The sequence below is a fragment of the Diadema antillarum genome, unplaced genomic scaffold (assembly GCF_040938485.1).
Source record: "Diadema antillarum isolate AM-2024a unplaced genomic scaffold, OU_Dant_1.0 seq00000333_RagTag, whole genome shotgun sequence".
In the NCBI taxonomy this organism is placed as follows: Eukaryota; Metazoa; Echinodermata; class Echinoidea; order Diadematoida; family Diadematidae; genus Diadema; species Diadema antillarum.
The window spans coordinates 891,020-918,110 of record NW_027271349.1 but is presented as its reverse complement, the minus strand read 5'-3'; the positions used below and the strand labels follow the sequence as shown (position 1 = coordinate 918,110).

Sequence of the window (27,091 nt, the reverse complement as noted above, 5' to 3'; positions counted from 1 at the left end):
TAGAGAGGAGGGGGAAACAAACTTATTCTACCATGCACGTGTTAGAGGAACATGCAACATTTACTACTTAATGTTTAACAAGACTGTTTCCAGTGATGGAGTCATGTGTTTTGTGTATATACTAGTATTTGTTTGTTTATTTTTATGTAAAAGTCCAAACCTGAATTGATTTTGCGTCTAGTAATTTGTGTCGGGGGAGGAGGGGGGATAGGGAATGTGATTTGTAGCCTGTAAGCTCAAGTGGTTTCTTCTTCTTTTTTTAAGTATGACTTTGTGTATTATGATGTTTTTGTATTCTGTATATAAAAACTGTTGTTTAAGATGCACGGACTTGTTGAAGAACAGCCTGTGGCTGAAGCAAGTAACCGTGTGGAAATAAAATAAATGAATGAATGAACTACTATATAGGCCATACCGACAGGGTGTGCCTTAATTGCAATAAACTCTCAAAAGTTTGTTGTATAGTGAACTATATATCTGCTGTATACGCCACCTACATTGCTTTATGCAATACTCGTTTATCATATTATTGATATATTTTTATTTACGTCCTATATAAGTATATAATTGATATAATCTTCACAGGTGTTTGCATTCCACCTAGTCAATTGGGGACATGCCAACGGTATAACATTGCATTAGGTGGTCCATAAATTGGCGGCCATGCTGAATCAATTTAATTTTGCTTTTAAGTTTTACTTCATGGTTCATCCTTTGAAGCCTAATTATCATGCGTTCTTGAAAAGGAGGGCCGAGAAATATACTAAGTATTTTCCATGTATAAATTCACCAAATTGGGTCACAGAGTATTAGGCCTATACTACTATAGGCCTAGGCCTGTGTAACTTTTACACCGTCATCCAAAAACTCCAAAAACGGCCCATGTATACATGCCTCAATGGAAATAATATTGTCCTTCGTTGGTGTTTTGTCAGCGCTTATACAATGCGTGTTTGTGTGTGGGTGGAAGTGTGTTTGTGTGAACAGATTTTAGTATCTCTCTTCTTCAATATGTTAGTTCTTACGGATGGCGTATAGGGCCTTGTCAGAAATTACAAACTTCACGAATGGGGGTGTTCGGTTGAGGCAGCACTGTGTACTTCGTAGTATTTGGAGATGTCGTTGCTTAATATCACGAAGATTTTGTTTGTTTTAAAGTTTCCCGAAGTACCATTACCGGTTTCTAAACGACATTAATGTGACGATGCCTTTCAACCATGAAATAACAATACCGCGCGGTGAAGGTTTCAGTGATAACATAAATTACTCTTGACGTAAAACCTGTTCGATTCTAGCAGCATCACAGGCAGGATCGTGGTTCCACGGATGGAGGAGGATCCGCGGTCTCTCCGCCAGGCGTATTGATGACAGAATGTCTCTGTGCCCTTATACTCACTGTGGCAGAGAGTATGTTGATTGATGCAATGTAAAGAATGTGCATGACCTTAGTGAAAAAAAGAAGAAAAAAGTACCCATTATTTTTCGCAAATTTAATTGGTTAATACTCCTGTTTCATCACTGTGCAGGTATTTAACTTGCCAACATTTGCAGGGAAGACACAATATAAAGTCATGTACTTTCTCATATAGCAAGAGTTAGTAAGCAGATACTAACATAACTGAAACTAAATTGCATGATTATTGTAATCACTGTTATATTTCTGTTTATGCCCTTAGCTAATTTATTACTTTTACGCCCGCGTTCGTCACTAATCTGTTGGAAACATAATACTCAATACCATAATGTACTCTAAACGCAAGACTAGTACTTGTATTTATGTATTTCATCAGTTCATGTACGACTCGACTGTCTTCACACAAAATCCTCTCTTGCTGCAGTACGAGTGCATGGTACACACTCGGTCAGCCAGCGAGTGTTATTTTTAGCGTATTCTGTTATGGTAATGAGATGCAAACTAACTGCCCGGTGTTGGCCAATCAGCAAATAATGGCGAAGGTGTCACGTGACTTAGATATGTGGCTGCTGCGAGAGAGCGCAGGCAAGGCAGTAAAATACGGCTGCCTGGTTGTTCCATTATTTTTGCGCGACGAAGATCGGCGCTGCTGAATTCGGGCAGCTCGTGCGAGGCTGCCGGAAAAGAGGAGAGAGGATACAAAGAGCTGTTTTGGGCCTTATAGGCCATATTTGGACGTGATTTTTCGTTTGTGTGTAAATATACCAACAAGGATCAAGATGCCGGTGCTAGTTTTTCTGATTGATACCAGTGCTTCGATGAATCAGCGCACACATTTGGGCACTTCATTACTCGACATTGCGAAGGGAGCCGTGGAGACGTTCATGAAGGTACGGATAAAAAGCAATGCATCATGGGAGGCTATCGAGCCTCACAAAATTTATTTGGCTATTCCGGTTACCTCAATACCATGTGGAATTACGTGCATTTTGAAATTTGTCACCTACTTTGTCGCCGATAATGCAATTTCATATTATCTTGTGGTTTGATTATAGGGCACTAACTTTAGAAATAAATCCTTGTCTTTGTATTTTTAGTTCCGACTCCGAGATCAGGCAAGTCGGACAGATCGATACATGTTGGTCACTTGCGACGAGACGCCAGCAACAATAAAGGTAGGCTAAACTTCGCTCTTTATTTCACACTACACGATTATCAATCCTCAGGAAGTCAAATTTCTTATTGCTGAAGTCGTATTCTACGCTAATTATGCAGTCATTCTTCTGTTCTCGCGGCCCTTACCGCACCATTTTTAATAAAACAAGGAGGAGACTCCGTCTTATCCTCGCAGTCGACCATCTTGTGCCACTACAAACCTTTATTTTTCTATGCTGTTTAGTTTGATTTGTGTGTGTGTACCGGGTGTGTACGTACGTGGTCGTGTAGTGTGTGGACGTGTGTGTGTGCGCTGCCGTTGCGCCAACATGATGCACGTAGTGCGTGCTGCAGATCAACAGAGTCGATCGCCAGTCGAGTCGTCAGCAGTAGCGCGCGCGACACTACGACAATCGATACGCAGCGGATCTGCGCGATACGTATGAATATTCACAACTTTGTGTTGTGTGTGGCGCACTTGCCATGCCTGACACTTGTGGATTAATTTGAAAATTTTGATATCGTGATTTTTCTTGTTTTTCGGCCGCTTGTCGTTCTTTATGTGTATATGTGTGTATTTTCTTTTTCAAACTGTCAAGAAACAAAATTCACAAACATTGCTATTTTGCAGATTTTTTTCTTTGTGTGTGTGTGTGTGTGTGGGGGGGGGGGGGGTATTTCCAAAGGGGGTAGGGTTGGAACAGAGAAGGTCAAGGCCAGGGAGGGAATAGAGCAGAGCCGAGGGTGGGGGGGGGGGGGGTGGGGGGGGGGGGCGGCATCCCTCTCCCACACAAGGGAACTTCTTTTGAAATTCTATGATGCGGGGGCACGGACTTTTGGTAGAATATTTGGGAAATTGTCGATCATAAGAAAAATAGTAAATGGTCAGACACAATGGTCAGAAATTACAAAGGTGGTCTAAACCTGGTTTAAACCTTATTTTTGTACCCTGATACAACATTAGACCATATGGTCTAAAATAATTGAGATATTTCATGACCTACGGCGAGCAATTATGCCCGGAATGAATTTTCTCTGTCTTCTTCTTTTCCTTGGAAAATACAGTCCACCACTGGGTGTATAGTCGTACCATGGACCCTGGGTCCATGGTCGTACTATTGGGTAGGTCTGGTGTGGTGTGTGTACAGTAACTTTAAAAAATATTTCTACATCGTGCAGGGATGCCAAGTTCAAAAAAATTTTATGAGTGAGATTTTCATGACTCGGCATCTCAGCATGCGAATGTGCGCACGAGCAAGGGTGTGGGAGGGGTTTTTCCCCCTGTAGCTTTCCATGGTAGGGAGCTTTTTCAATTTTTAGCTCTTTAACGGTGCGATCAGGTGCATGCTTAAAGGGGAAGGCTAGTAACTGATCAGTGGGAATCAGTGGAAATGCTGGGAGATGATTGTTCCAATCCTTATGGGATTCATTCAAGAGTGCATTATTATATCTATTGTTGTGTGAAAACTATTTGCTTCAGAATGGTCTCATATTCAAGTAATGTGCAGTTTAATGTTTCCAGGTAAGCGTCCCTGGTCAGTGACGGGGCATTAATCTGCACATTACTTGAATATGAGACCGTTCTGAAGCAAATGATTTTCACACAACAGTAGATATATAATGTACGAATTCCACAAAGATTGGAACAATCATCCCCCAGCATTCGCACTGATTCCCACTGATCAGGTACTAGCCTTTCCCTTTAAGTGATTATTTTTACTTATTTTGAAAGACAAAAGGGAAATATACCTTCAATTGCAACTATCACTTTAATCTTTTGAGCTATGCTCATTATTATAGGCCAAAGTTGCAGACTTCGCCAGATGCGTGAGAAAAATGGGTGTCGTGCGTGAGATCGTGAGATGGCCCCGAAATGCTCGAGTCTCAGGCAGAATGTGTGAGACTTTGTAGCTCTGGTAGCTCTGCCATGTGCAGCTGAAAACAAATGCTCCCTATTGAATGAAGTGGGATGCCCTCCTGCTTGGAGGTTTGCAGAGGCAGTTGTGACTAGGAACAGAAGAGCATATGGCTCTGCGAAGTCGATATTGTGATAAAACCTATCTGCCTGTTCGCTGAGGGCTGAGGCTGTGTTTCATAATCCGAAGTATTATGCACTGGTTTGTTTGTATCCTATGCAGGTTGGCTGGAAAGAAAACCTGGCAGTGTTCATGAGTGAGCTGAAGAATCTCCAGGCAACTGGACTGACAACGATGGGTCACGCCCTCAAACAGACCTTTGACCTCCTCAATGTCAACAGACTCTATTCAGGCATAGACAATTATGGACAGGTATGTTAGCAACAGCAGAGTGAATGTCCGTTAATCTCCCCTGTGTTTCTACACTGACATGTTGTGAGTGGGAGATAGAATACAGACAATTCAAGCATCCAAACATGACAGGTGGGACTAAGGGCACAGGAGACTATCATTCCAGTGTTGTCTGTCTTCCTGTCAACATCCATTGGTTGAGACTTCATATTTTTTTTCAAGGCAATGAGACACAGATTTGGTGATCATACATATTTCTACACAGACCCAGAGCTTTTGCAGATTTAAAGTCTGTCAGTTAAATTCCAAGGACCGGTAAACATGATGCCTATTTCTTGGTAATTATGATAAAATTGTATGGTTTGTACATAAGAAATATATTCTGCTTATTTGTGGAGGACTCAGTATTGAATCTGCTTTCATCCCAGTATTATCACTATATCATTATCATACTTGTCTAGGGTCGGAATCCGTTCTATCTGGAGCCTGCAATCATCATTACTATCACTGATGGACATAAGTTGACAAGTAATGGAGGAGTTCAAAATGAGGTGAGTCTATCCTTTCTTATGTTTACTACTAATATTTTCCTGTCATTAACATTCCTCAATAAAGAATCCTCATTACCTTTAAAGGGATGGTACAGTATTTGTGGAGATGAGACTTGGGCTTTTAACTTTTTGCGAGATACCAAGAAAACACTTATGAAATAGTACAAAGCATACCTTTTTAAGAGGAATTCAAAGTTTATTTGATGAAAATCAGGTTTGGGAAGACTGAAACATCCAAAAACAAAGTAAAACAAAGCGATCGTAATAAAGTGGAGGTCCCACACTTATTAGAATCGCTCTGTTTTGGATATTTCAACCATTTCAAAACCAATTTTCATCAAAAAATTATGAATTACATGCTCTTTCATATTTCATAAGAGGTGTCTCATTATTTTACCAAAAAATGTTAGAAACCTGAAATTAGGTCTCAACCAAAACTGTACAATCCCTTTAAAATGAAGGTTATAATGCTTGAGCTAAAACTAGTTTTTGTTACAAAGTAAAGCATTATAGGCAGATGTGTTTTGCCATAGTTGGGGACCTTTTTTTTTAAAAGAAATGTTGAGGTAAATTTGCACAAATCTATCAGATCATTGTACCAGAATTGATAATGCATCTATAGGCATGTGTGTGTGTGAATGTTGGTACTCAATTGATTAAAAGTGATTGTTGGCTAGAGAGCCCATCTGATGTCAGTACAGTCACATGAAACAAAATACTATGGGGTGAGATAAGGAAAGGAACTTCTCTTTTTATTTGCAGAGAGACTTTACTGTACAATGTATTAAGATTTTGAAAGACATACAGTTGTAATTGCTGCTGATTCCAAATCTTTGAATTTTTCATCCAGTTGTTAGAGCCTGTCAGCATTATTGGGCCATTGGGTATCTTTTGCATATTTACTTTCTACTTTCTATAGGAAGAAAATGAGAACTTGTGTGAGGTAGAAAACTTTGAAATTGTACTCACGAATGAAGACAACCATTTTTCGTCAAGGCAAGTTTAGGTGAATGCCATAGTAAAGAGTAATGCCATGAATAGTGGTGTGAGAGTGTTTGTGTCTGAATTTTCCCCATGACCATTTAGTATTTTATGTCTCTCCGCCCAGCTGTCACTACCAATGAGTCTGCCACTGCCGGGCAGTGAACTGACAAGAGAGCCCTTCAGGTGGGATCAGCGTCTCTTTGCTCTGGTCCTACGGTTGCCGGGCGTGGCCGGGGAGAAGGAGCGTATGGGGCCAACAAGCAGCCTGGTGAATGTGGACGATTCTCCCATCAGCAGTATGTGTGATGTCACAGGAGGTTTGTATTCCCCTTTTTCCCATCAACTCTTTACATTTCTTTTTCTTGAGCTACAGTACAAGTGGGTATGGCAGTGAGTAAAAAATATGCTAGTGCTTGGATGTCCTTCCCACTCTTAGCCCTGTTTTAACAGAGCCTTTCAAACTAGTTACCGTGACAACGTCTTGGTAGTGTCCAGGTAATATTTTTTACCCTACCTGTTAAAACAGTCCCTGCAAAATGTTGCTCGGACGTTGTCGCTGTAACTTCTGCCAAAATCTACCCTTGTCCGCTCGGATGATTGCCTCGACATCACCCTGACATTACCGCAACATTACCCCGTCAACCCCTCTATTAGAATGCAATGGCAGTAACATTCCTTTGATACACTCAACACACATGCACAACATTGCAGACAGAGAATGATTGACAAGCTGAGCGCTGATCATGTGCATGGATTGTAACCATTGATCTCTATTGGTAGTTGAGTTCAGTATCAGAGATTCTAGCCATGTTTTGTTAACTAGCACGATTGCCTACCTAGATGTGCACAATCTAGATCAATAGGCGGCGCTGGCTGGTGGGAAGGGCAGTCGCATCAGTGGACACGCCCCCTTCATAGAAACCTACCCAGAGGAGGCTTTTGGTGTGTGTCTATTAGAATGGTATCCCTTGCTCTCTCCTGCGGTTTTATTGACTGAGGCAAGGAAGTTTGTTCTGTGGGCATTGTCCCAACGTTGCAGTTTGAAGCCCTGTTTACACAGGGCTTTAGAAACCATAAAGCACTTTGAGCATCCTTGTATCACCAGGATCAAATTAAAGTTGGAAATGCTTACAGTTGGAATAAAACATTGTGATATGTTCATAGCATTTAAAGCATAGGTTCCCCTTTCGGAACCTACTAAGGCAAATCACAGATAGCATTTTTTATGTTTTCGTAATTCCACGATATGTTAGAAGCTGTATACAGTTCTATGTCTTTTTTCTGCATTTGTACTTGACATTTTTGATATGATAGACTCCAACAACCCCATGCAAGAGTCACTAGCTAATAGTCATAATGATAGATTATGCATGTTTTATATACCTGTAGCAGTAAATTTGCTGCCTTCTTGTAGTTTACAGAAATAGAATGCACCAATATCAGACTCTTACTTCTCTGCTTTTCTATTCTGTCTGTTTGGTTGTAGGTCGGTCATACACAGTCACATCAATGAAGACACTCAATCAGTGCCTTGAGTCTCTGGTCCAGAAAGTCCAGAGCGGAGTTGTCGTCCATTTCGAAAAATTTGGTCCAGACCCAGTCCTTCCTAATGGAGAGCGTAAGTAGCACCTCATTCTGTTCTTCTGTCCTCTGTGTCTACACTAACCCACATAGTAGACTCGTTTAAGAAAAATATTGAGTGTATAGTATACCAGGTAAATGTTTAATACAGTTTTAGGTAAATCTCAGTTCTGAAATGCCTTTAAGGGTGATCTGACCATTTTCGCTAAATACTCGTGTTCATCCTATGGGGGACAGTTGCTCAATGATTCAACACTATTGTCAAAGAATCCACAAAATTACTCAAAGTAGTCAGTAGTCCCCTATAGTATGATAATGGTTTGCATTTGTTCCCCTAACTTCAGTCACCTATTAACATTTGTGCCAAAGAAGTAACTGTCTTTGGAGGATTAAATCCACACTGTAGATACTGGACACAGAGAAACATTGAAGGGAATGGTAAGGGACGGTAGACCTGATAACATCATCTTCCATGTGACATTGTGCAACAAATCTGAGTGATCTCAACACAGCATACAAATGACCTCTACAAAGCTTGCAGCAGGGATGTGTATGAAATGTAATTACCTACTCTATGGGACAAGCAGATTTCTCTTTAAACAAGGTATTGAAAAGGAAAGAGCAGCAAAATCAGATTTATGCATCCTCCTTGATTTAGCCAATGTGTAGAGGCAAGAACCAGCCTGTAATTCCTGATTTCTCAGAAATGTATAAACAAAAGTAGTAAGACAGAGGAAATTGTAATAGTTTGATTTAAATTCTGATGAGATGAGAAATTTAAAGGAAGAGATTACGTCATGGAGAACAAAATGAAAGATCATATCAACATTTTGTCAGTACAAAAATCCAAAAGAGAAAGGATTTATTATTATTATTGTTATTATTTTTGATTGAATAAATGGAATTGCATCAGGCTACTTTAAATGGTCATGTTAATCAAGGTGGGATACTCTTGGAAATGAGTCTATTCATTGAAGTTTATGAGCTGAGTGAATGTTAACCCGTTGAGGACGGTTTGATTTTGCTACAATACGCATTTCCCATAGACACCTGCCCGAGTATACTCGGGACTCGTCCTCAACGGGTTAAGATGATAATTGTTTAGACAAAACAAACATGAATTTTTTTCAGATTAGGTAATTTAGCAGTCCACTGTGTTAACAATCCAAGGTGATCAATCGTGTGCAGTTAAGTAAGCAGGTAGGAACGAGAAACCAAAGTTTGGTAACTATGGACTCTCACTGTTAACCATTGAAACAAATCAAGGATAAATGCACAGTTTAGGCAAGCTTGGTATGAGGTTGTTTGTATGTTGTGTTCTCCCTGTAATGATACATGGCACAATGATGTAGTGTTCCTCTGCTACTTCAAGCCTGTGGAGGTGTGGGACCAAGGTTTGCCAAGCCAGAGCTTGGACACTGCAGTCTAAACCTCCCTGGTTTTCTGTCTTTCAGTGAGGTCAGTTGGACACCAGTCCCCGCTGCCACCAGAGGTGGACCGGGTGGACGGGAACACGCCACCGCTGGGTAAGATCTAGCCTAGGCAACTAGGTCAAGACTTACGAATGCTGTGACCTATGTCCCCTCCCACCAGAAATCCTCTCTTTGACTGTGTGAGATTCATATTACAAGACAGGAATTGATAACTTCTGGTCTGTACAGGTTATTTAGGAAGCAAATCTTCCGAGACCTTGCCGATTATAAAGATGAATAATACAGTCTCCTTTGTGTGCAATATTGGAGGTTCACAGACTCATGCAAGGTTGACCATGAGAGTGGCCAATGTGTAACATCTGTGTGTGTAAAGCCACAAAGTGCCTGATACAGCCTGCTTAGGGCTGTCTAAAGTAAGGTTTTTAACTGTTTTTTTTAAAGGATTTCTGTCCCCCCGTTAGTCTACCCAACTCACAGTATGTTTGCTTTCATGCACACATACACATTTACACAAACATCAATATAAGGGCCTTCAAATGTGTATCCATCCATGGACATATATGTTTGACACAGACACATATGTTTGCCTAAACACCATGAACTTTATTAAGTTATTTTAAACTTGTTTTTTTCATGTGTATATGAAGCATTTCATCGCAAAATGGGCTAAGTGCCATTTTTAAACATTTTAAAGTACTTCCATTATCAGATAGAGCAAAATAAAACCTTTCCTGGGATGCCTTACTTGCAACATTACAAGGAATTTAAATTAGGATTATGAATATCCCATTTTTTCATGTAGTCGTCTTTGTTTTTTTATCAGCTTTAATTGCAAATATTTCAAGTTCACAAGAATGGAGGAAGCTCATTTTGCGGTCAAACTCTTCATGTGTTTGTAATCTTGTAATCTTATATTTGTGTAGAGCCTCTGAGAAAAACAGTGCTTTTGGCCACTGACAAAGCTACCCTACTGAAACAAAACCAATGAAATAAAATAGATTTAACTTTGTGTGCTGTTCATCACACTTATTTCCACCACTCATGTGGGCATGATTTATCTTGTACTTCAATCTTTATGAGATATGAAGTGGTCTATTAGATCCATTTGATGTTATATATGCTCTATGATGGATGTCAACAATGGCTTGTCTGTTCAAATTAATGAATTGCTGCATCAACTTGTTTTTAGTGCAAGTGATTGACAAATTGCCCTTCATAGATGTAATTAAAATACACTGAATAATCACTGCTTATTTACATGTACGTCGATGAAGGGTAATTTATCATTCAGTGTTAATGGTTTGTGTGTATTCTCACCTGTTTTAGGGGTTGTTGTTTGTGTGTATGTGTGTATAACCACACAATCAATATGTGGGCACCATCACACACTCACACACATGCATGTCACCCATCCTCTGAACTGTATTCAGTCTTTGAAGAAGGCAGACATCATGACGTCTGCTGAGTGCGGTGTTTCAGGAGATCTAAAGTTAGAGACAAAAAAAAGGAAACCAAAGAAATATGTAAATCTAGTGCTGATGATTTCGTGAGATGTTGGTATGTTGGTAGAATGTAACATTGCTGTGTAAATCTACTCCACCTCTTGTTCCATCTGAATAAATCATAATCACTTGCCTCCATAGTTCATGACTCTTTGAAGAGAAACCGAAATTACATCTAACTGTGAGATTTCAGACTATACTTGGCAGTCTGTCATTTTTATCGGAAGATTGGTTTGATGTGCATGTGTCTGGGAAAGTGTGTGGCTGTGTGTTTACATAAGACAATGGAGTGGAATAATCTCTCTCTGCATCTGATTGACTTGGACTTTGAAACAATTTTGTTTGTATATGGTGGTCAGACAACATTACTTTTCCACAAGTTGAAAATGTAATTTTCAATGTATGGAGAATATACTGTATGTCACTCATATTGTACATGTATCATCCATTATTCTATGGAGATATGCCCTTTTGACTGTTTAAACATGTTACAATAAATGAAACCATTTGTGTAAATTTCCAAAATAAACTTATTCAGAACTTATTGATAATATAGCAACTACAGCCCTTCCCAACTAAAAAATCAGTATCACCAGGTTAATGATACTTTGATAAGAAAAAAAAAAGAACAATGTTGCATATCAAAAATGGAAATTGAGTTAATATGTGTGAACAGGTAAAAGACTTGTGAGGTGATTTCATCACCTCGCGTAATATTCATATGTGCAGTTAGTACTAATGATAGTATTACACGCAAACATGTGAAACTGTTGAGTTCCCTAAATGTCTTGGTTGAGGTTTGATTTCAGTGAAACCTTTACCATTCTTTTTATTTCATGTATTGTTCCTCTTTTCTTTCAAACCAACTTGCAAAGAGCAGCAACATTATGTTGCTGAAGAAAACAACCAAAACAAAATTACAAAGAAGTGATGGCATGGTCGCCATATAGTACCACATATACACTGTATGTACACATGTACAGTGTAAGTAGAAATGGGTTTTTGCATTGTCATAGTAAGCCTTGAAAGGCAATAGTAGATTGTGATTTGATAGAGAGAGTGAAAAATTTGATGTTTTTCTCAGTGAAATGTGTAACTCTAATTAATGTAAAACATCTAAATGGTGATCTGTTTCATAGTCACCAATGTAAATATGAGATTCATCAACTAATCAAGTCCTTGAAACATGTTTGTGTGGTTTAGTGCTTTATTACCTCTGCCAAGAAAGGAGGAGGTTAAGTGATCATCGGCGTTGGTTTGTCTGTTTGCAAAATAACCCAAAAAGTTGTGAAAGGATTTGAACGAAACCTGCAGGAAAACTTGATATTGACACAAGGAAGAGATGATTTTATTTTTGTAGTTATTGGGAACATTGTATGGATTTTTAAAAGATTTTTTAAAAAAATCTTTTTGCAGATAGATGAACTAAGGAGTTCGAGGTTGACATATTTGAGATTTGAAAGCGCGTGCTCTGCTCGGGCAAGGCGCCGCGTAGCTGGAAGCTGATGATGTAAACAAAAGGCTTTTATATTGGGAAATTGGGTGATTTTCAGCGTGCGTGTATAACATTGCAAGTTGGCTGCTGTATTAGTTTCTCGGTGAAAAGTCTGTCAAATATTATTTCTTCTTCCAATTCCTGTAAGATAAGAGACAAAATGTACATGTAACTCAAGTGGAGAAACATTTCTTAGGTATGCAGTATTATCAGTGCCTGAGGATCTGTTTAGAATGACCATTTGCAGAAATCCATCTTCGATTGTTGTCTTTACAAGTGCAGGGGATTTGAAATGTTCTTTTTGAATTTCTTTTGTTTTCTTCGAGTGACCAGATTTGTGTGAAATAAAATGCTGTTAATAGTATCCCGGCGTTCAAATCTGTTAGCAATTGGAGCAATATTACACCAGGGCAATATTCATATTCATTTGGTTTGCGGGAGATGTTCAAGTGAAAGCTGCTGTGCAAAGGAATGAAAGACATTGTGAGCAGTGTTACAAGGGTTACCCCTCCTCATATTGCTGTATACACTGAGTGGCCACTTCATGGGTTGTAGAGATTACTGAGATATAGTAACATGCTGAGGCTATCTTTTCAGTGTGAAAGGAGTCTTTCAGACTCATCACAACAAAATAAAACATTTTAAGAAGTCACCACAAGTCATTTATCTCTGAGTTAGGGGAGCTTGAATGTCAAAAACAAAAGTCCTCTACTGCACACAAACTGCAACCAATAGAAATGGGGTATTTTGCTCTGTTGTGGTGTTTGAATTATCAAGTAAAGTATTTTGTAGGATATGAAATGATGTCCTGACCTATAAAGTATTTTCATACTTGTATTTTTTTTCCTGAATGATAAATATGATGAGCCAGGAGGAGGCATGTAAGTGTGTGTCTATTTCAAGACAAATTCTGCACAAGGAGTTTCTGTTGATGAATAGACTATTTATCATCATCAGATTTTTGTTGGTGGTCCACATCTGTTCTATGTAAATGAATCTAATTGCATATTTCTACCTGTCCTTCCCTCTCTCCCTTTGTGTTCTTTGCTTCACGCTGCTCCCTCACAGATGCTTCATCTAATCTCAGTGTGCCCCCGACTAGCAGACAGAACACTTCTTCACCAATCCCTCAGGATACATCATGGCACAGCTGCCGCCGCTTGATCCATGTACGACCCAACCCCAAGAGTGGTGTGCCAATGGGCCACTGGCCCATCCCAGAGACCTTTTGGCCAGACCCTCAGGCCCCTGCTCTGGTAGGTCCTACATCATGGTCCTGGATCATGTACACCTACATGTGGTCTTACCAAAATTTTTGTGCGACTTGTAATATGTCTTGCTTACATAAACCATAAAGCCATGCATGTTTTAGATTGTACTGTTTTATTGGTACACGTGTGTTGGATGCTCACTTTCAAGACAAGAATATTTACTTGTGAATTTTTAGCCTTCCCTGATGTAAATGCCTGTACATTCATCTACACTTTTAAAGCTAATATAACAATGACATCCTTTTCTTCAATCTCTGAATACAGCCCCAGCGCAACTCCCATCCAGTAGTCAAATTCACATGCCAAAACTGTGAGCCAATGATTCTCGACCAGCTTCCCTTTGATAAGTACGAGCTGGAACCCTCGCCCCTAACCCAGTACATCCTTGAGAGACGGAACCCAAACTCATGTTGGCAGGTGAGATCAATGTAGGACGTTTCTTTCACCAATATGAATCTCTATGTGTGGGACTTGTATGTAAATCAAATGGTTAATGCAACAAATTTGTGTAGACAATTTTATTTATAGTGGTTAACATTCATTTGTGTTAATGAGCAATGAATCATTTGTTAATCAAGCTTTTTGCCTGACTCTTTAATTGGATCACATTGAGCAGCATGAGCTTGAATAGTTCACTGTAATTTTAGTGTGTATATGGGGTGTAGAGCAGGACACTAGAGACAAGAAATTACCAAATAGTCATTTTCCCTTTTATGTGTGTAGACCAGATATGATAGCACCAAATTTGTTGTTTAAATCGTGCTAAAGGTGAACTTTTAAGGGGGCAGTAGAGAATTTCACAATGTCTCTGTAAATGCATGTCTCCTTTTATGGCCTGATGAAACTAATCTTCACAAAAGTGTTCTGATTTGTTAACTGTTTGAGACAGTACTACAATGGTAAAACTTATGTGCTCAATGGCTCCACTTTTGGTCTTCACAACTGCTCATCCTTCCCTTTTGTCAGGTGTTTGTGCCAAACAGCAGCAAGAAGGGGGACCTTGGATACCCTTTTGGCTTCCTCAAGGCCAGCTCTAACCTGTCCTGTGTCAATCTGATCGTCATGCCCTACAACTACCCCACCCTCATTCCACTGCTGGATGACCTCTGCAAAGTTCACAAGCTGAAGCCCTCCCCCAAGTGGAAGCAAGCCTTTGACAACTACCTGGAGGATGTTCCAAGATACTACGCTGGGGTAGGTGTCATGTTAGACCTCAAAGGAGAATACAGCTTTACATTAGATATAACAAATCAGCAGCAAATGATACAAAGATGTGAAACAAATTTATTTCATTACTCAATCTGAACTGAATCAGACAAGTCTAATTACAGAAAAGAAAAACCCAGACATTTTCATTAAAATTTAAAATGGTGACCCAGTTTTGCGATCAATTGACGTAAGATACCATCACAGCACAGTTGAACAAAGCCGGGCTGCCAACAATGGCTATAACAGTACATTATAAAATATTTACATTTGCACAAGACTCCCAAGTTCTTTTATGCTCTTGAGACAGCAAAGCTAATAAAAGAGATTATTACCATGTGTTTCTTAATTAATGTACTGGTATGTTTGTTTCTTCCACAGCCCTTGAAGGTTGCACTGAGGCGCATGGGTGCCCCCAACCTGATCCAAGACGGCCTAGAGAACTGCCTCAGCTACAGCGTGGTGACTTACCTCAAGAAGCTGAAGCAGCAGAGTAAGATGGAGGCAGAGAAACTGGCCAGTCTCATTGCCAGCCGGCCCCGCATCCAGGAGCTTGGTATCAAGGTACAGCCCAGGTAGGTATCCTTCCTACTGCTCTCAGATATACGGGCAAATGATGCGAGAGAGAGAGGTAATAACAATAATAATAATAATGATAATAATTTACAGTGCTTATATAGCGCATAACACAAGTGATAATGTCCCTATGCGCTCAAAAAACGAAAAGAGTACACAAAAACATACAATTCCAATTACAGTGATGGTACCTAGCTTCATGTTTGCTTACACTGTAAACAAATGCGTTTTCTAGGCAGACCACCAAACCAGTAACCATCAAACAAGTCCACCATCATAGACATGTGGATTGAGAGAATGCAGCAATATTAGTCGAACACATCAGGGAGAGTTTGAGGAAGTTATGAATTTTTGACATTTCTGCTCAGTCCGATTGTCTGATTTTCCCCAAGCTTTCACTAATGTGTTCTATTAATATTGCTGCATTCACTCAATCCACATGTATATTATGAAGGTGGACTTGTCCTTTTAAGGTTTGAATGTTTTGCCAGAAAATGAACTAAGCTAAGTTTGATGGTTACTGTTTTGGGCAAGTCTGACAGCAAAATGCTAAATTGTCGTATGTATTACAATTCATGAAAGTCTCATACATGTCATATAATAGAACCTTTTTTTCCCCCCAAAGATTCTGATTTGGACCCTAAAACCTAATGCATAGTTGACAATGTGTTCGTAATCATTCTCTAAAGGTCACCGTTGAGGTCATTGGCAGCCCGCCGAGACTTCCAGCAGCTTGTACAGAGCATCACGGGGGAGACCATCACGGTGAGAGCCGACAACAGTGTGTCAGAGTTCCCGGGATACATGCTACGGGTCAGCGATCGAGATGTACGTCCACAGACATACCGCAATGCCTTCGACATACCTCGCAAGGAAGTCCTGGACCAAGTGGTTCGAATGAGAGCCAACTTCCTCCAGATCACCACCAACCGCACTATCCGCTTCATGAATGAAGGTCAGCTGGTTTTACCTTATTGTTTATGTGAAAGTCAAAAGAAATGAGAGTTCTAGAGTACATTGTAACTTACTCTTTCACCCTCATACCACACCATCTTTTCTGTCAATTAGAAGTAATAATCAGTGTATTCCTAATGTCAAAGCTAATATCAAAGCCATGCTTAAGCAAATATATGACATGTGTGCTTGTAGCTGAATATGGTTTGTCTTTTCTTGTGTGTTTTTTTGTCCCCGCCGAACGAGTTCGAGCAGGGGACTATGAAACGGGCTCCGTACGTGTGTGTGTCCGTGTGTCCGTCCATCCGTGTGTCCGTCCATCCGTGTGTCCGTCCGTGTGTGCGTCCGTGTGTGATCAAAATCTTCAATTTGCTACTTCTCTGTCATTTATGAGCCAGTTTTGATTCTGTTTGCTTTATATGATAGCACTACATGGGAGCTTTGAAACTTCTACACAGAATTTCAGTCGTGACCTTTGACCTTGACCTTTGACCTATATTGTACATTTTGCTACAAAATGCTACTCCTTCGCCATTTCTAACCCGATTTCGATTCCGTTTGCTTTATGTGATGGCACTAGGTGAGGGCTTCAAAACTTCTACACAGAATTTTGACCTTTGACTTCTTTGACCTTTGACCTTGATTTTTTGACCTATATTGTACATTTTGCTACAAAATGCTACTCCTTCGCCATTTCTAACCCGATTTCGATTCCGTTTGCTTTATGTGATGGCACTAGGCGAGGGCTTCAACACTTCTACACAGAATTTTGACCTTTGACTTCTTTGACCTTTGACCTTGATTTTTTGACCTGTATTGTACATTTTGCTACAAAATGCTACTCCTTCGCCATTTCTAACCTGATTTCGATTCCGTTTGCTTTATGTGATGGCACTAGGTGAGGGCTTCAACACTTCTACACAGAATTTTGACCTTTGACTTCTTTGACCTTTGACCTTGATTTTTTGACCTGTATTGTACATTTTGTTACAAAATGCTACTTCCGGCGGGGACATATATTACGCACCGCGTAATTTCTACTTTTCCTTGTTTCTTTGACAAAGAAAAAGAATTGGGGGAAAATAGTTTCACCCCAACAAGTGACATTTTCCTCCTTTTTTGCTGTCACAGACAAATTCCACAATATTCCCATTGCTGAGATGGGGAACTACCAGGAGTACCTGAAGAGAATGCCAAGTCCACTGCGAGAAGCTGATCCTGCCCCAGCCAGACTACACACGTTTGGAAACCCCTTCAAGTTGGCAACGGAGAAAGATAAGGTATTTCCTTGAACTGGTCTTTTTAGCTCACCTGAGCCAAAGGCTCAAGTGAGCTACATTGTATTGCGATTGTTCTTCGTCCGTTGTGCGTCGTACGTAAACTTTTTACATTTTCATCTTCTTCTTGAAAACCCCATGACCGATTTTCACCAAACTTGGCAGGTAGCATCCCTAGGGGGTTAGGATCTCAATTTGTTGAAATGGGCACCATGCCCCACCCAGGGGGGCCCAAACCCCCTCCCCCCTCCAAAAAAATAAATAGATAAATAAATTTAAAAAAAATTATTAAAAAAAATTAAGGAATCTTTAAAAATCTTCTTCTCTAGAACCAGAAGTGATAGAGCTAAGTTAATACTATGAGTTAGTACAGTAATGACTGTAGTTCCAAGTTTGTTCATGGCAGATCCAGGGATGCCCCCCTTGGGGCGGGGTCCAAATGGGGCCTAAATTGTACATTTTCATCTTCTTCTTTAACATCTCGTTATAGATTTTCACCAAACTTGGCAGATAGCATCCCTAGGCAGTTAGGATCTCAATTTTTTAAGATGGGCACCAAGTAAAAGCTTGAAGGGAATCAGGGTCCATTTCACTTGTGTATGTTTCTTATATCTCCTCTTGTTTTAATCAGAAAATGATGGTGGATGAAGCAGATATCAATGAGCACATGGCAGGTCTGCCTCAGAAGCGGCGTGCCTCAGACAGCAACCTTTCCCTGAAGAAACTCAAGGGGGCCTCACCACCAAGCAGACGGCCAAACTCCCCCGCAGCCCAGGGAGCCCTCCTCAAACAACCTCTTCACCAGCTGGTTCAGAGGAGAGCACAGAGCCCCAGCACAACAAACAGTACAGAAGGAAACAAAAATTCCAGTAAGAGATACAATACACCAGCAGCAAGGGTATTGCCTGCTGTGTCCATACTGATATTTACACTTCAGTTCATACATTACAGAGACTCCAACCCAAAGCACCTTCTGATCTGGAGATTCTCCCGCCTGAAACCCCTAGCAAACGGGAGACTCCAAGTTGATGTGTGCGAAGTGCGAAGTTCCTAGGGTTCTACATGCTCCCTGGTGCTATCTAAGGCTTATTTTTTCAATATACAATAGCAATAAGTAAGAAATCCTTTCCAACGGGAGACACAGAGCCAGGGTGGGAGAAATTTAATCTGAAGCGGGAGAACGGGAGATTTTGCAAAAATGGGTTTTCGGCTGGAGATCTCCCGTCGAAAACGGGAGAGTTGGAGTCTCTGCAAGTGTAGTAAATCAAGAAATATTTAACAGATCTTCAGACATACCAGAACATAAAAGTTCAATCAAGTGATGTGATTCATAGTAATTGATGGGTTCAGGTTCAAAATATCTATGCCAACAGTCCAGGTATTTATGATAATTTACTGAAATGCAATCAGTAGAGTATTGAAGATTGCTCTGCTCTCACTTTGAGTTGATTGGATGATTTTCAGTGGAATTCACAAAATATTCTTACGATAGCTTGGAAAAATACACCATGACACCACAGCATTTGAGGCTCACATTGAATGTTATGCTGTGTACAGTGTGCTTCATTCAGTCATAGTTGCAAAGAAAAATGATTTTGTTACCTGTTTGTCTTCATGCAGCCCCATCACCATCTGATAGACTACCTCCACCTGATGGCAAACCACCAGACCCCACCCTGCCATCAGATGACTCCTCAGATGAACTCATCATTATGGACAATATGGATGATGTTGTTGCTATGGAAACCAGTAGCCCCACATCTTCTGAAGAGGATGCGCCTGTAGCACCGTCAACAAACCATGTGGACTCCAAGCAATCAAATAATGTGAGCAAAAAGAAAAAGATGGTGACTTCAAAGAACAACAATAGCGTGCTTCCATGGGAGCAGTCTGGTGCGGGGAGGAACCATGGCCACAGTGGTGGGCTGGAGAGAATGGACTCGGTGAACTCTGACCTGGATGTGAATGCACACAATGCACAGATACGGACAAGCGTGATAAAGGAAGTCAGGAAACCTGGCAAGAGTGAGTATGGGTCCCTTCTCACTGGATCCAGGTACCAATCCTGGAACCAATCAATCCTGAAGGCTTTAGGAGTGTTGGGGTGTGTGTGCTCTGGTAAATACCAGGTGACCCTTTGAATGAAGTTGAATGTCTCCAAGTTACGACAGGCAGACGCTCTGAAGAATTTTTGTTTGGCAGTCCATGAGGTCTTCAATATATATTTCTGATATTGATTTTTTTTTCCTGATGCCAAGATTTTCATGTCATATACTCACACTTCTGCTAAGTCGATCATAGAGTAAATTGACTTGAACAGGTAGTCTCTTTTCTTGATTTGTTTTCTTGCCCCTAAATGAGGAAAATATAAAAGATGGTTTCACAATATGTGAGAATAAAACGAAACACACCAAACACTTGCTACATACTTCTTGTTGTAATCCATTGTGGCATCTTAGAAGTGTACATGATCAGGATAATGAAGATAAATTAAGCACGAGAAGAGACAGCAGCCGGGTTCCTGGTGTTTCACTATAATTTCACTTTTAGCAAACAGGGGTTCAACTCATTTATATTCAGTTTAATTTTCAGGGAGCAAACTTTGCCAAAGACCACTCATTGGTCTGTAGATGATAAGCAAATTTCCAAAATATTCAAGCCGCGGGTTGTTTGAAATGACACATCATGATTGAAGGTCATCATTACTATGTTATCCTAAGCCAATATTCGTCATCAAAGTATTGTGTTTCCCCTGGAAACCAAAATGCCTGTTAACAGAGTGTGAATTTGTTTCGAGTGTTTGATAGAGGTGCTTAGTGTGTAAGACATGGAACTTTATCTGTTTGCACAAGTGGCTTATGTCCTTGTCGTCCTCCTCATCCACAGATTTCAGGAGGCTGTTTGAGGAGCTGAGCAGGGTGCAAGGCAGCATGGACACAAAGTACCTCTTCATCGAGAGCATCATTCACGAGGCAAAACGCTTCCGCCGCAAGACCCTCATAGACATGCTGCAGACATACCGCAACTCCCTTGTCAAGTATGAAAAGAACCATGTCAACCGGTCCAACCACGTCAGATAGCATTGTCTCGCTGGATGTCTGATGCCCTTGTGCACTCACTGTGAACTGATAGAGACAGAATTGTTATTCCCTCCAAGAGAAAATCATAAAGAGAGGGAGCTCATACTTGGGAAGAACAGGAATTGGGGGGGGGGATGAGAAATGGCAAATGCTGTAAAACCTGAAATTTCTGTGTGCGCCTTAATTTTGTGAATTTTGCGAGAGCCAAGATTCACAAAGTTAAAATGCATGCAAAAGTGCTTGTCTACACTAGATGCATTGAATGCCAGTGGCAATTTGGGAAAATTTCATGCCGCCAAAAAAGCCATCGATCGGCAAAAATTTCTTGCTTTACAGTAGTGGTATGTGTTGTGATCCAGTATTAAAGGAGAGGAAGAGTTCATTGTTTGTGGATCTGTCCTGAAGTTGATGATATGGAGACCATCATCTAATTGTCACTTCATCGTTTGTCAGCAGCGCCCTCTGTCATTGGTTCTCCTCATATGTGGTAGGAGAGCCATCCAGCTTATTTTAGGAAGTCAATCTCCAGCTGTCGGCAAAAGAACATCTGTCAGCTAATCTTGAGGGAGGAAAAGAAATCGTGTTGGCAGTTTGAAAATACCTTGTCACATTTTTAGTCATCATTACAATTCAGCGTGATTGTTTCTCTTTCCCTTCACATTGAAGAAGGTCAGAGTTTACGACACATGATTCATCCATGATACTACAGGAATCAGTTTAAACCTTAAGAGTGGGAGACCAAAATCAATGCCAAAACAATGCAACGTCCTATTAGTAGATTCTGCTTACAAAATTGTTTCAGTGTCACTATTTGCTGATGGAATCTGTGCATCTGAGAAGTAATCTACTCTTCTCTTGTAAGGACATTTTCATGAAGAGTACTTTATACGCCATGTATTTAGCGGGACTGATTTGGTGGGAATCAGAACTTCCTGACAGTTTTGCAACGGGGAAAATTTGCACATTTTGGAGTACAGTAATGAAAGGAGAAATATGTGTGTGCACATCATCTTCATGCCGGGATCAAAGTTAATGTTTTTGCATGTTAAATTCAGGAGTATCATCCAACTCACAAAATTCTTGAAAATGGAAACGCACAAAATACATGGCGTATACAGTATGCATAGCTTTATCCTGCTAGCAGTCTTCATATTCCTGCAATGTGAAAATACTTTTCCTGGAGATTGTCTGCGTATACCAGGTCATGTCCTTCATCTTTTCCTGTCATTTGTTTTTAATCAGAATTCATGGAATCAATGAAGATCTTGAATAACAGCATTTTGTTTAGAACAAATCTATTCCATGAAATGGACTGTACATTGGTGGATGGAATCCTAGGTGATGCCACCTCAAGACATAGGTTTCTTTTGCAGATTTTTTGTTTGTCCTGTAACAATGGCACCAGAACCTGTGGGCAATATTGCATGTGTGAAAATTTATGATTCTGAAATATTCCATTGATTTGCCATTCCAGCAAGCATGGAGACCCCGAATCTTTCATGAATGTTTGTTCTTTGTTCTCTTCCTTCTCTTCCTATCTCTTTCTTCTGCTGTCTTAACTACTTCAAGTATTGTGCACTATACAGTGGTCTCTTGACTACTGTTTTCTCCTTGGTCTAGCCCCTGGTTTGCAGCAGACTGTGGCTTTTTCTTTTCTTTTTTTCTTTTTTTTCTTTTAACAGACTGGCTTCATGTTTTAAGCTGCCGGTCCTGGCTTCTTGGCATCAAATGTAATTTCTAGAGCTACTTTATAATTTTACCTGCTTGAGTTTTCTTCCGGTCCTAACAACAGTGTGAACTCCTGATATTTATCATGTATTGTTAAAGGGATGGTATAGTACTGGTGGAGATGAGGATTGGGCTCTTAACTTTTTGTGAGATACCAAGAAACCACTTATGAAATAACACAGAGCATACCATTCTAAGAGGAATTCAAAGTTTCTTTGATGAAAATCGGTTTTGAAATGGCCAAGACGTCAAAAAAAAACCCAAAGTAAAACAAAGCGATCATAATAAAAGGTGAGTCCTACCTAGATCGCTCTGTCTTGGATATCTCAGCAATTTCAAAATCAATTTTCATCAACTAAATGTTGAATTCCATTTGTAATTACATACTCCTTCATATTTCATGGGAGGTTTCTCATTATCTCATTCAAATATGTTAGAAACCTGAAGTTAAGTCTCAACCAAACTGTACTATACCTTTAACTGTTCAATCAGACAGGTTTGCCACTAAGTGTAACAAAACTGCCTAGATTTTGGAGTGAGACAGCCATGATGTGCAGATATTAACTGCCTGTCTTGGACCTGTCCTTGTGCTCTGTGGCCTCCAGCGACACTGAAATAGTAAAATGTTCCTTCCCAAACAAAGAGGCGACTTTCCTTACTTGAACCTGGCATCTGTTCAAATTGGGACCATTGACATCTAATAAATAGCAAACTTTTGACTGAACAAATGTTATAAAGATCATGTTTTCTTTCTCCTTGTTCATATCTACATGTATTTTCTCAAGACCTAACGGCCCTTAACCCTAATCAGGCTGGGCTTTTTTGGCTATGCTATATCGGGGGGGGGGGGGGGGATTCCGCCCCCCCCCCCCTTCAGATCTCGCCTATGGAACGCGCGATCGCGCCGAAAATCGGCACACGCGACGCCCGCAACGTATTCTATCAAAATGTATGGTTGCTTTCTCCGAAAAATTGTTCTTATATTTTATATTAATTAATTATTGTAATTTATGCATAAAATCAGTTTTGGGCTCTAAATCACTCATTAATGCTCCAATTAAGCTAATTTCTTTTTAAAAATGTTTCTTGTATCATTCTTCTGAGACATAGGATAAAAAAAAAATCTGTATCGAAATTAATTTCTTATGTATTTTATTGTTTTTTGAATTTCTTATGTATTTCTTTGTTTTTGACCTTTTGTTTTTGTTTGTTTTTTGGCCAAAATTTGTCACAGACATTTTTTGGAGCATTATTATGCTAAAATAAATTAATTTCGGCCATTCTAAGTGAAGATATGAATTTTTATGTGAATTAATTGAAAAAAACACAATTTGCATTGGATTTGTACACAAAATCACGTTTTGGAGCAATTTTGAGGTTGACAAATTTTTTTCGAACGGGCGTAACGTCAAAACGGTACGCGCGGGCGCAACAATTTGGGTCTCAAAATTTGCACGATACTTGAAAGAAAAAAATCATGAAACATCGCGGCACGAGCTTATCGCGTTGCGAAGATATTGCGCGAAACGTTGAGGGGGGCGGATTCCGCCCCCCCCCAGCCTGATTAGGGTTAAGATGTGATGGTTTGAGCACTGAATTAAAATCTTAAAAGCACATTCATCAAATCATTATTGTTTACAAAGCATTTCCCTACACAATTATTTTGCAATGCCCAGCACATTTTCACCTTGTCCTTAATACATTAATGTCTGTACATGTACTTTGCCATGTGTTTATTACAAGATTTGCCAAAAACATTATTTTAGAAAAACAAAAAACAGATCTGTTCAAAATTCTCAGGATGATATTTTGGTTTCTTTCTGTTTTCAGACGCCTGAAGGTATCTTGTTTGTGAACACGTTTCTAATCATGTTTAGAGTTGTGGAGTATTCAGACCTGCTCAGATTGTTCTTGACATGTCAGTTAGAGTGACAACTGTCCAACATGCGTGTATGAGAGAGTAAATGCATAGGTGAGCAGACCATACACATATATCTGAATTGAGCAGTTGGTATGGATATCTGGGACATTACGCCACCCTCCATCTTAAACGGGTCAAAATGCTCAGCAAGAAAGTAACAAAATTTGATTCAGACACACAATCGGACCAAGATCGTTTGAGCAGCATGATTCTAGCGTATTGTGAAAGTGGATATATCGCAGTGTGGATTTTTTTCATGCATTTCACGCTACCAGAAACTAATGCCAAAAATAAAGTACACAAATATTTTAGTGTTTCATACGTGGCAATATTTAATGTTTTGATTCCACAGAATTCAAAACATGTAAAATTCATCTTACCCCGCCAAGTGCGAAAAAATTACTGTACCTGCATGAGAATTTCCGCTTTTACACTGCTCCTATACACAAACTTAGCTCGACAACCATGAAATGTGTCTTAAATGTAAACATGTTTACAAACAAGTTTTTTGAAATGTTTAAAAGGATCGTGTACCTGGTGCCACAGGATGACAAAGGGAAGCAGAAGAACTTCAGACTGAGAGAATGACATACAGTGTATTGGATGCTACTCATTCCAGCCACACAAATTACCAAGTAATGCACCGGGGGGGGGGGGGGGGGGGGGAATAGACAATGATACTGAGTATCAACTTTGGACTACAGGTTGGAATAAATCAATTTATATTGAAGTGACACTTTTCTATTCGTTCATTGGTTTGTCAAGTGTGTCTATTTGCCTTATGTATGAGTGTGTATACATGCTGATGTAGGTCCATATCATTTCTCATTTTCTTGAAATCTAGAGAACTAGTGGATGAAAACTCTTAAAGGAGGCATACAGGTGATATTCAGACATTTGCATTTGAGCAACTATAAGTAGTTATACTGGGCATAGAGTTTCAACGTTTATAGTGATTTGGTTGGGAATAAGAATGTTTTCAAAATTCATAAGTCGTAATGAACAAGGATGATGACATGGCAGCCTCACCATAAGAATGCATGAATGGGGCTCGAGGAAGCAGAAACAAAGGAGAAATGCATAAATTCTACGCAGGTTAATTGTTAAGCAAGTGGCATTGTAATAGGATTACATTCCTACATTTCTGAAATATGTCAGTCTCCTATATCATCATCCTTGTTCATTGTTATTTGTTAAGGGTTTTTCAGAGTACATGTGTTGGTTTCTTGCTCAAGGACCAAAATGAGTTCCTCTAATTTGTACATGGAGGTGTTGATTTATTTATTGCATGATTTGAAAATATGAAAATTGTCTGGACTTCCCCTTTAAAGGGGATGGCTAGTAACTGATCAGTGGGAATGCTGGGGGATGATTGTTCCAATCCTTGTGGGATTCATTTAAAGAGTACATTATGAATCTATTGTGTGAAAGTTATTTGCTTCAGAACGGTCTCATATTCAAGTAATGTGCAGTTTAATGTTTCCAGGTTAGCATGCCTGTACAGTGACGGGGCATTAAACGGCACATTACTTGAATATGAGACCGTTCTGAAGCCAATAATTTTCACACAACAATAGATATATAATGTACTCTTAAAGGGAAGGTAAACCCAAAGAGCAATGTGGATTGAGTGAAAGCAGCTACATAGGTAGAACACATCAGTGAAAGTTTGAGGAAAATCGGACAATCGATGCAAAAGTTATGAATTTTTAAAGTTTGGGTGTTGGAACCGCTGGATGAGGAGACTACTAGACGTTATGACGTATGAGAGGACAATACAAAGAAAATATAAAGGAAATTCAACAAAAATTCATTTTGTAGCATTATATGAAAGAGCACTTGACTAACCGCTTTCAGAAAGCAGGGGAAATAATTGCTACCTTAACATATGTCAGTATCAAGTTGACGGAATTTGTAATTTCCATGAAAAATGGATTTTTGTAGAATTTTCTTTATATTTTCTTTACATTGTTGTCCACTCATACGTCATAACTTCTAATAGTCTCCTCATCCAGCGGTTCCAACACCAAAACTTTAAAAATTCATAACTTTGCATTGATTGTCCAATTTTCTTCAAACTTTCACTGATGCGTTCTACTAATGTTGCTGCTTTCACTCAATCCACATTGCTCTTAGGGTTTATCTTCCCTTTAAGTGAATCCCACAAGAATTGGAACAATCATCCCCCAGCATTCCCACTGATTCCCACTGATCAGTTACTAGCCATCCCCTTTAAAGCTTGTTGCCTGTTTTAACATTGTTAACATTTGAACGGGCATCCTTACAGTGGAATTGCCAATTCAACTTATTTCCCGGCCATGTTTCCAGCTGTATACATGTACATGTATATCACAAACGCCCAGATCAGAGAGTAGCGTGGAATGAAATTTTGTGATGTGCTAGCGCCACCCAAGGGAATGAAGTGACAGAGTGGTGCGGGGGGGGGGGGGGGGGGGGGGAGGGGGAGGATTGTGTCCCTCTCTCGTGATAAAAAGTGTTTTCACATTTGTTAACTATAAATCATGCAATCTGATGCATACTGAATATGATAAAGGTAACCTTGTAATAACCACCTGCTCTGGACAACTACATTGTAAGATGTTCTCATTATACAAATATTGGGTATCTCATTTCATTGGGGATAAAAACATGAAAGTACAGAATAAAGAAAGTGGAACATGCAAAATTATGTGTCT

The 27,091-nt window shown here is 39.8% G+C and overlaps 1 protein-coding gene across 2 annotated transcripts; it reads left to right on the top strand.

Moving 5' to 3' along the window:
- The first annotated feature begins 2,115 nt into the window (after nt 1-2,115).
- LOC139730773 (integrator complex subunit 6-like) lies at nt 2,116-21,199 on the top strand. Of its 2 annotated transcripts, XM_071641636.1 has the most exons (16): nt 2,116-2,304; nt 2,512-2,589; nt 4,708-4,857; nt 5,298-5,387; nt 6,496-6,688; nt 7,858-7,989; nt 9,407-9,478; nt 13,451-13,638; nt 13,918-14,070; nt 14,620-14,847; nt 15,241-15,434; nt 16,125-16,390; nt 17,521-17,669; nt 18,298-18,535; nt 19,287-19,691; nt 20,553-21,199. In XM_071641636.1, exons 1-16 carry the CDS (start codon nt 2,194-2,196, stop codon nt 20,744-20,746), a joined length of 2,841 nt encoding a protein of 946 aa, XP_071497737.1. In that variant the 5' UTR covers nt 2,116-2,193; the 3' UTR covers nt 20,747-21,199. The 2 variants fall into 2 exon arrangements, with proteins under 2 accessions (XP_071497737.1, XP_071497736.1); XM_071641635.1 differs by lacking the exons at nt 2,116-2,304; nt 2,512-2,589; nt 4,708-4,857; nt 5,298-5,387; nt 9,407-9,478 and having other exon boundaries at nt 6,500-6,688.
- The last annotated feature ends 5,892 nt before the right edge of the window (nt 21,200-27,091 follow it).

Bases quoted from the DNA above. Each gene is read 5' to 3' on its own strand.
- LOC139730773 (XM_071641636.1), top strand. From the start codon at position 2,194: ATGCCGGTGCTAGTTTTTCTGATTGATACCAGTGCTTCGATGAATCAG. The intron at 4,858-5,297 runs GTATGTTAGCAA...ATACTTGTCTAG, and splicing joins GCATAGACAATTATGGACAG to GGTCGGAATCCGTTCTATCT. The intron at 7,990-9,406 runs GTAAGTAGCACC...TCTGTCTTTCAG, and splicing joins AGTCCTTCCTAATGGAGAGC to TGAGGTCAGTTGGACACCAG.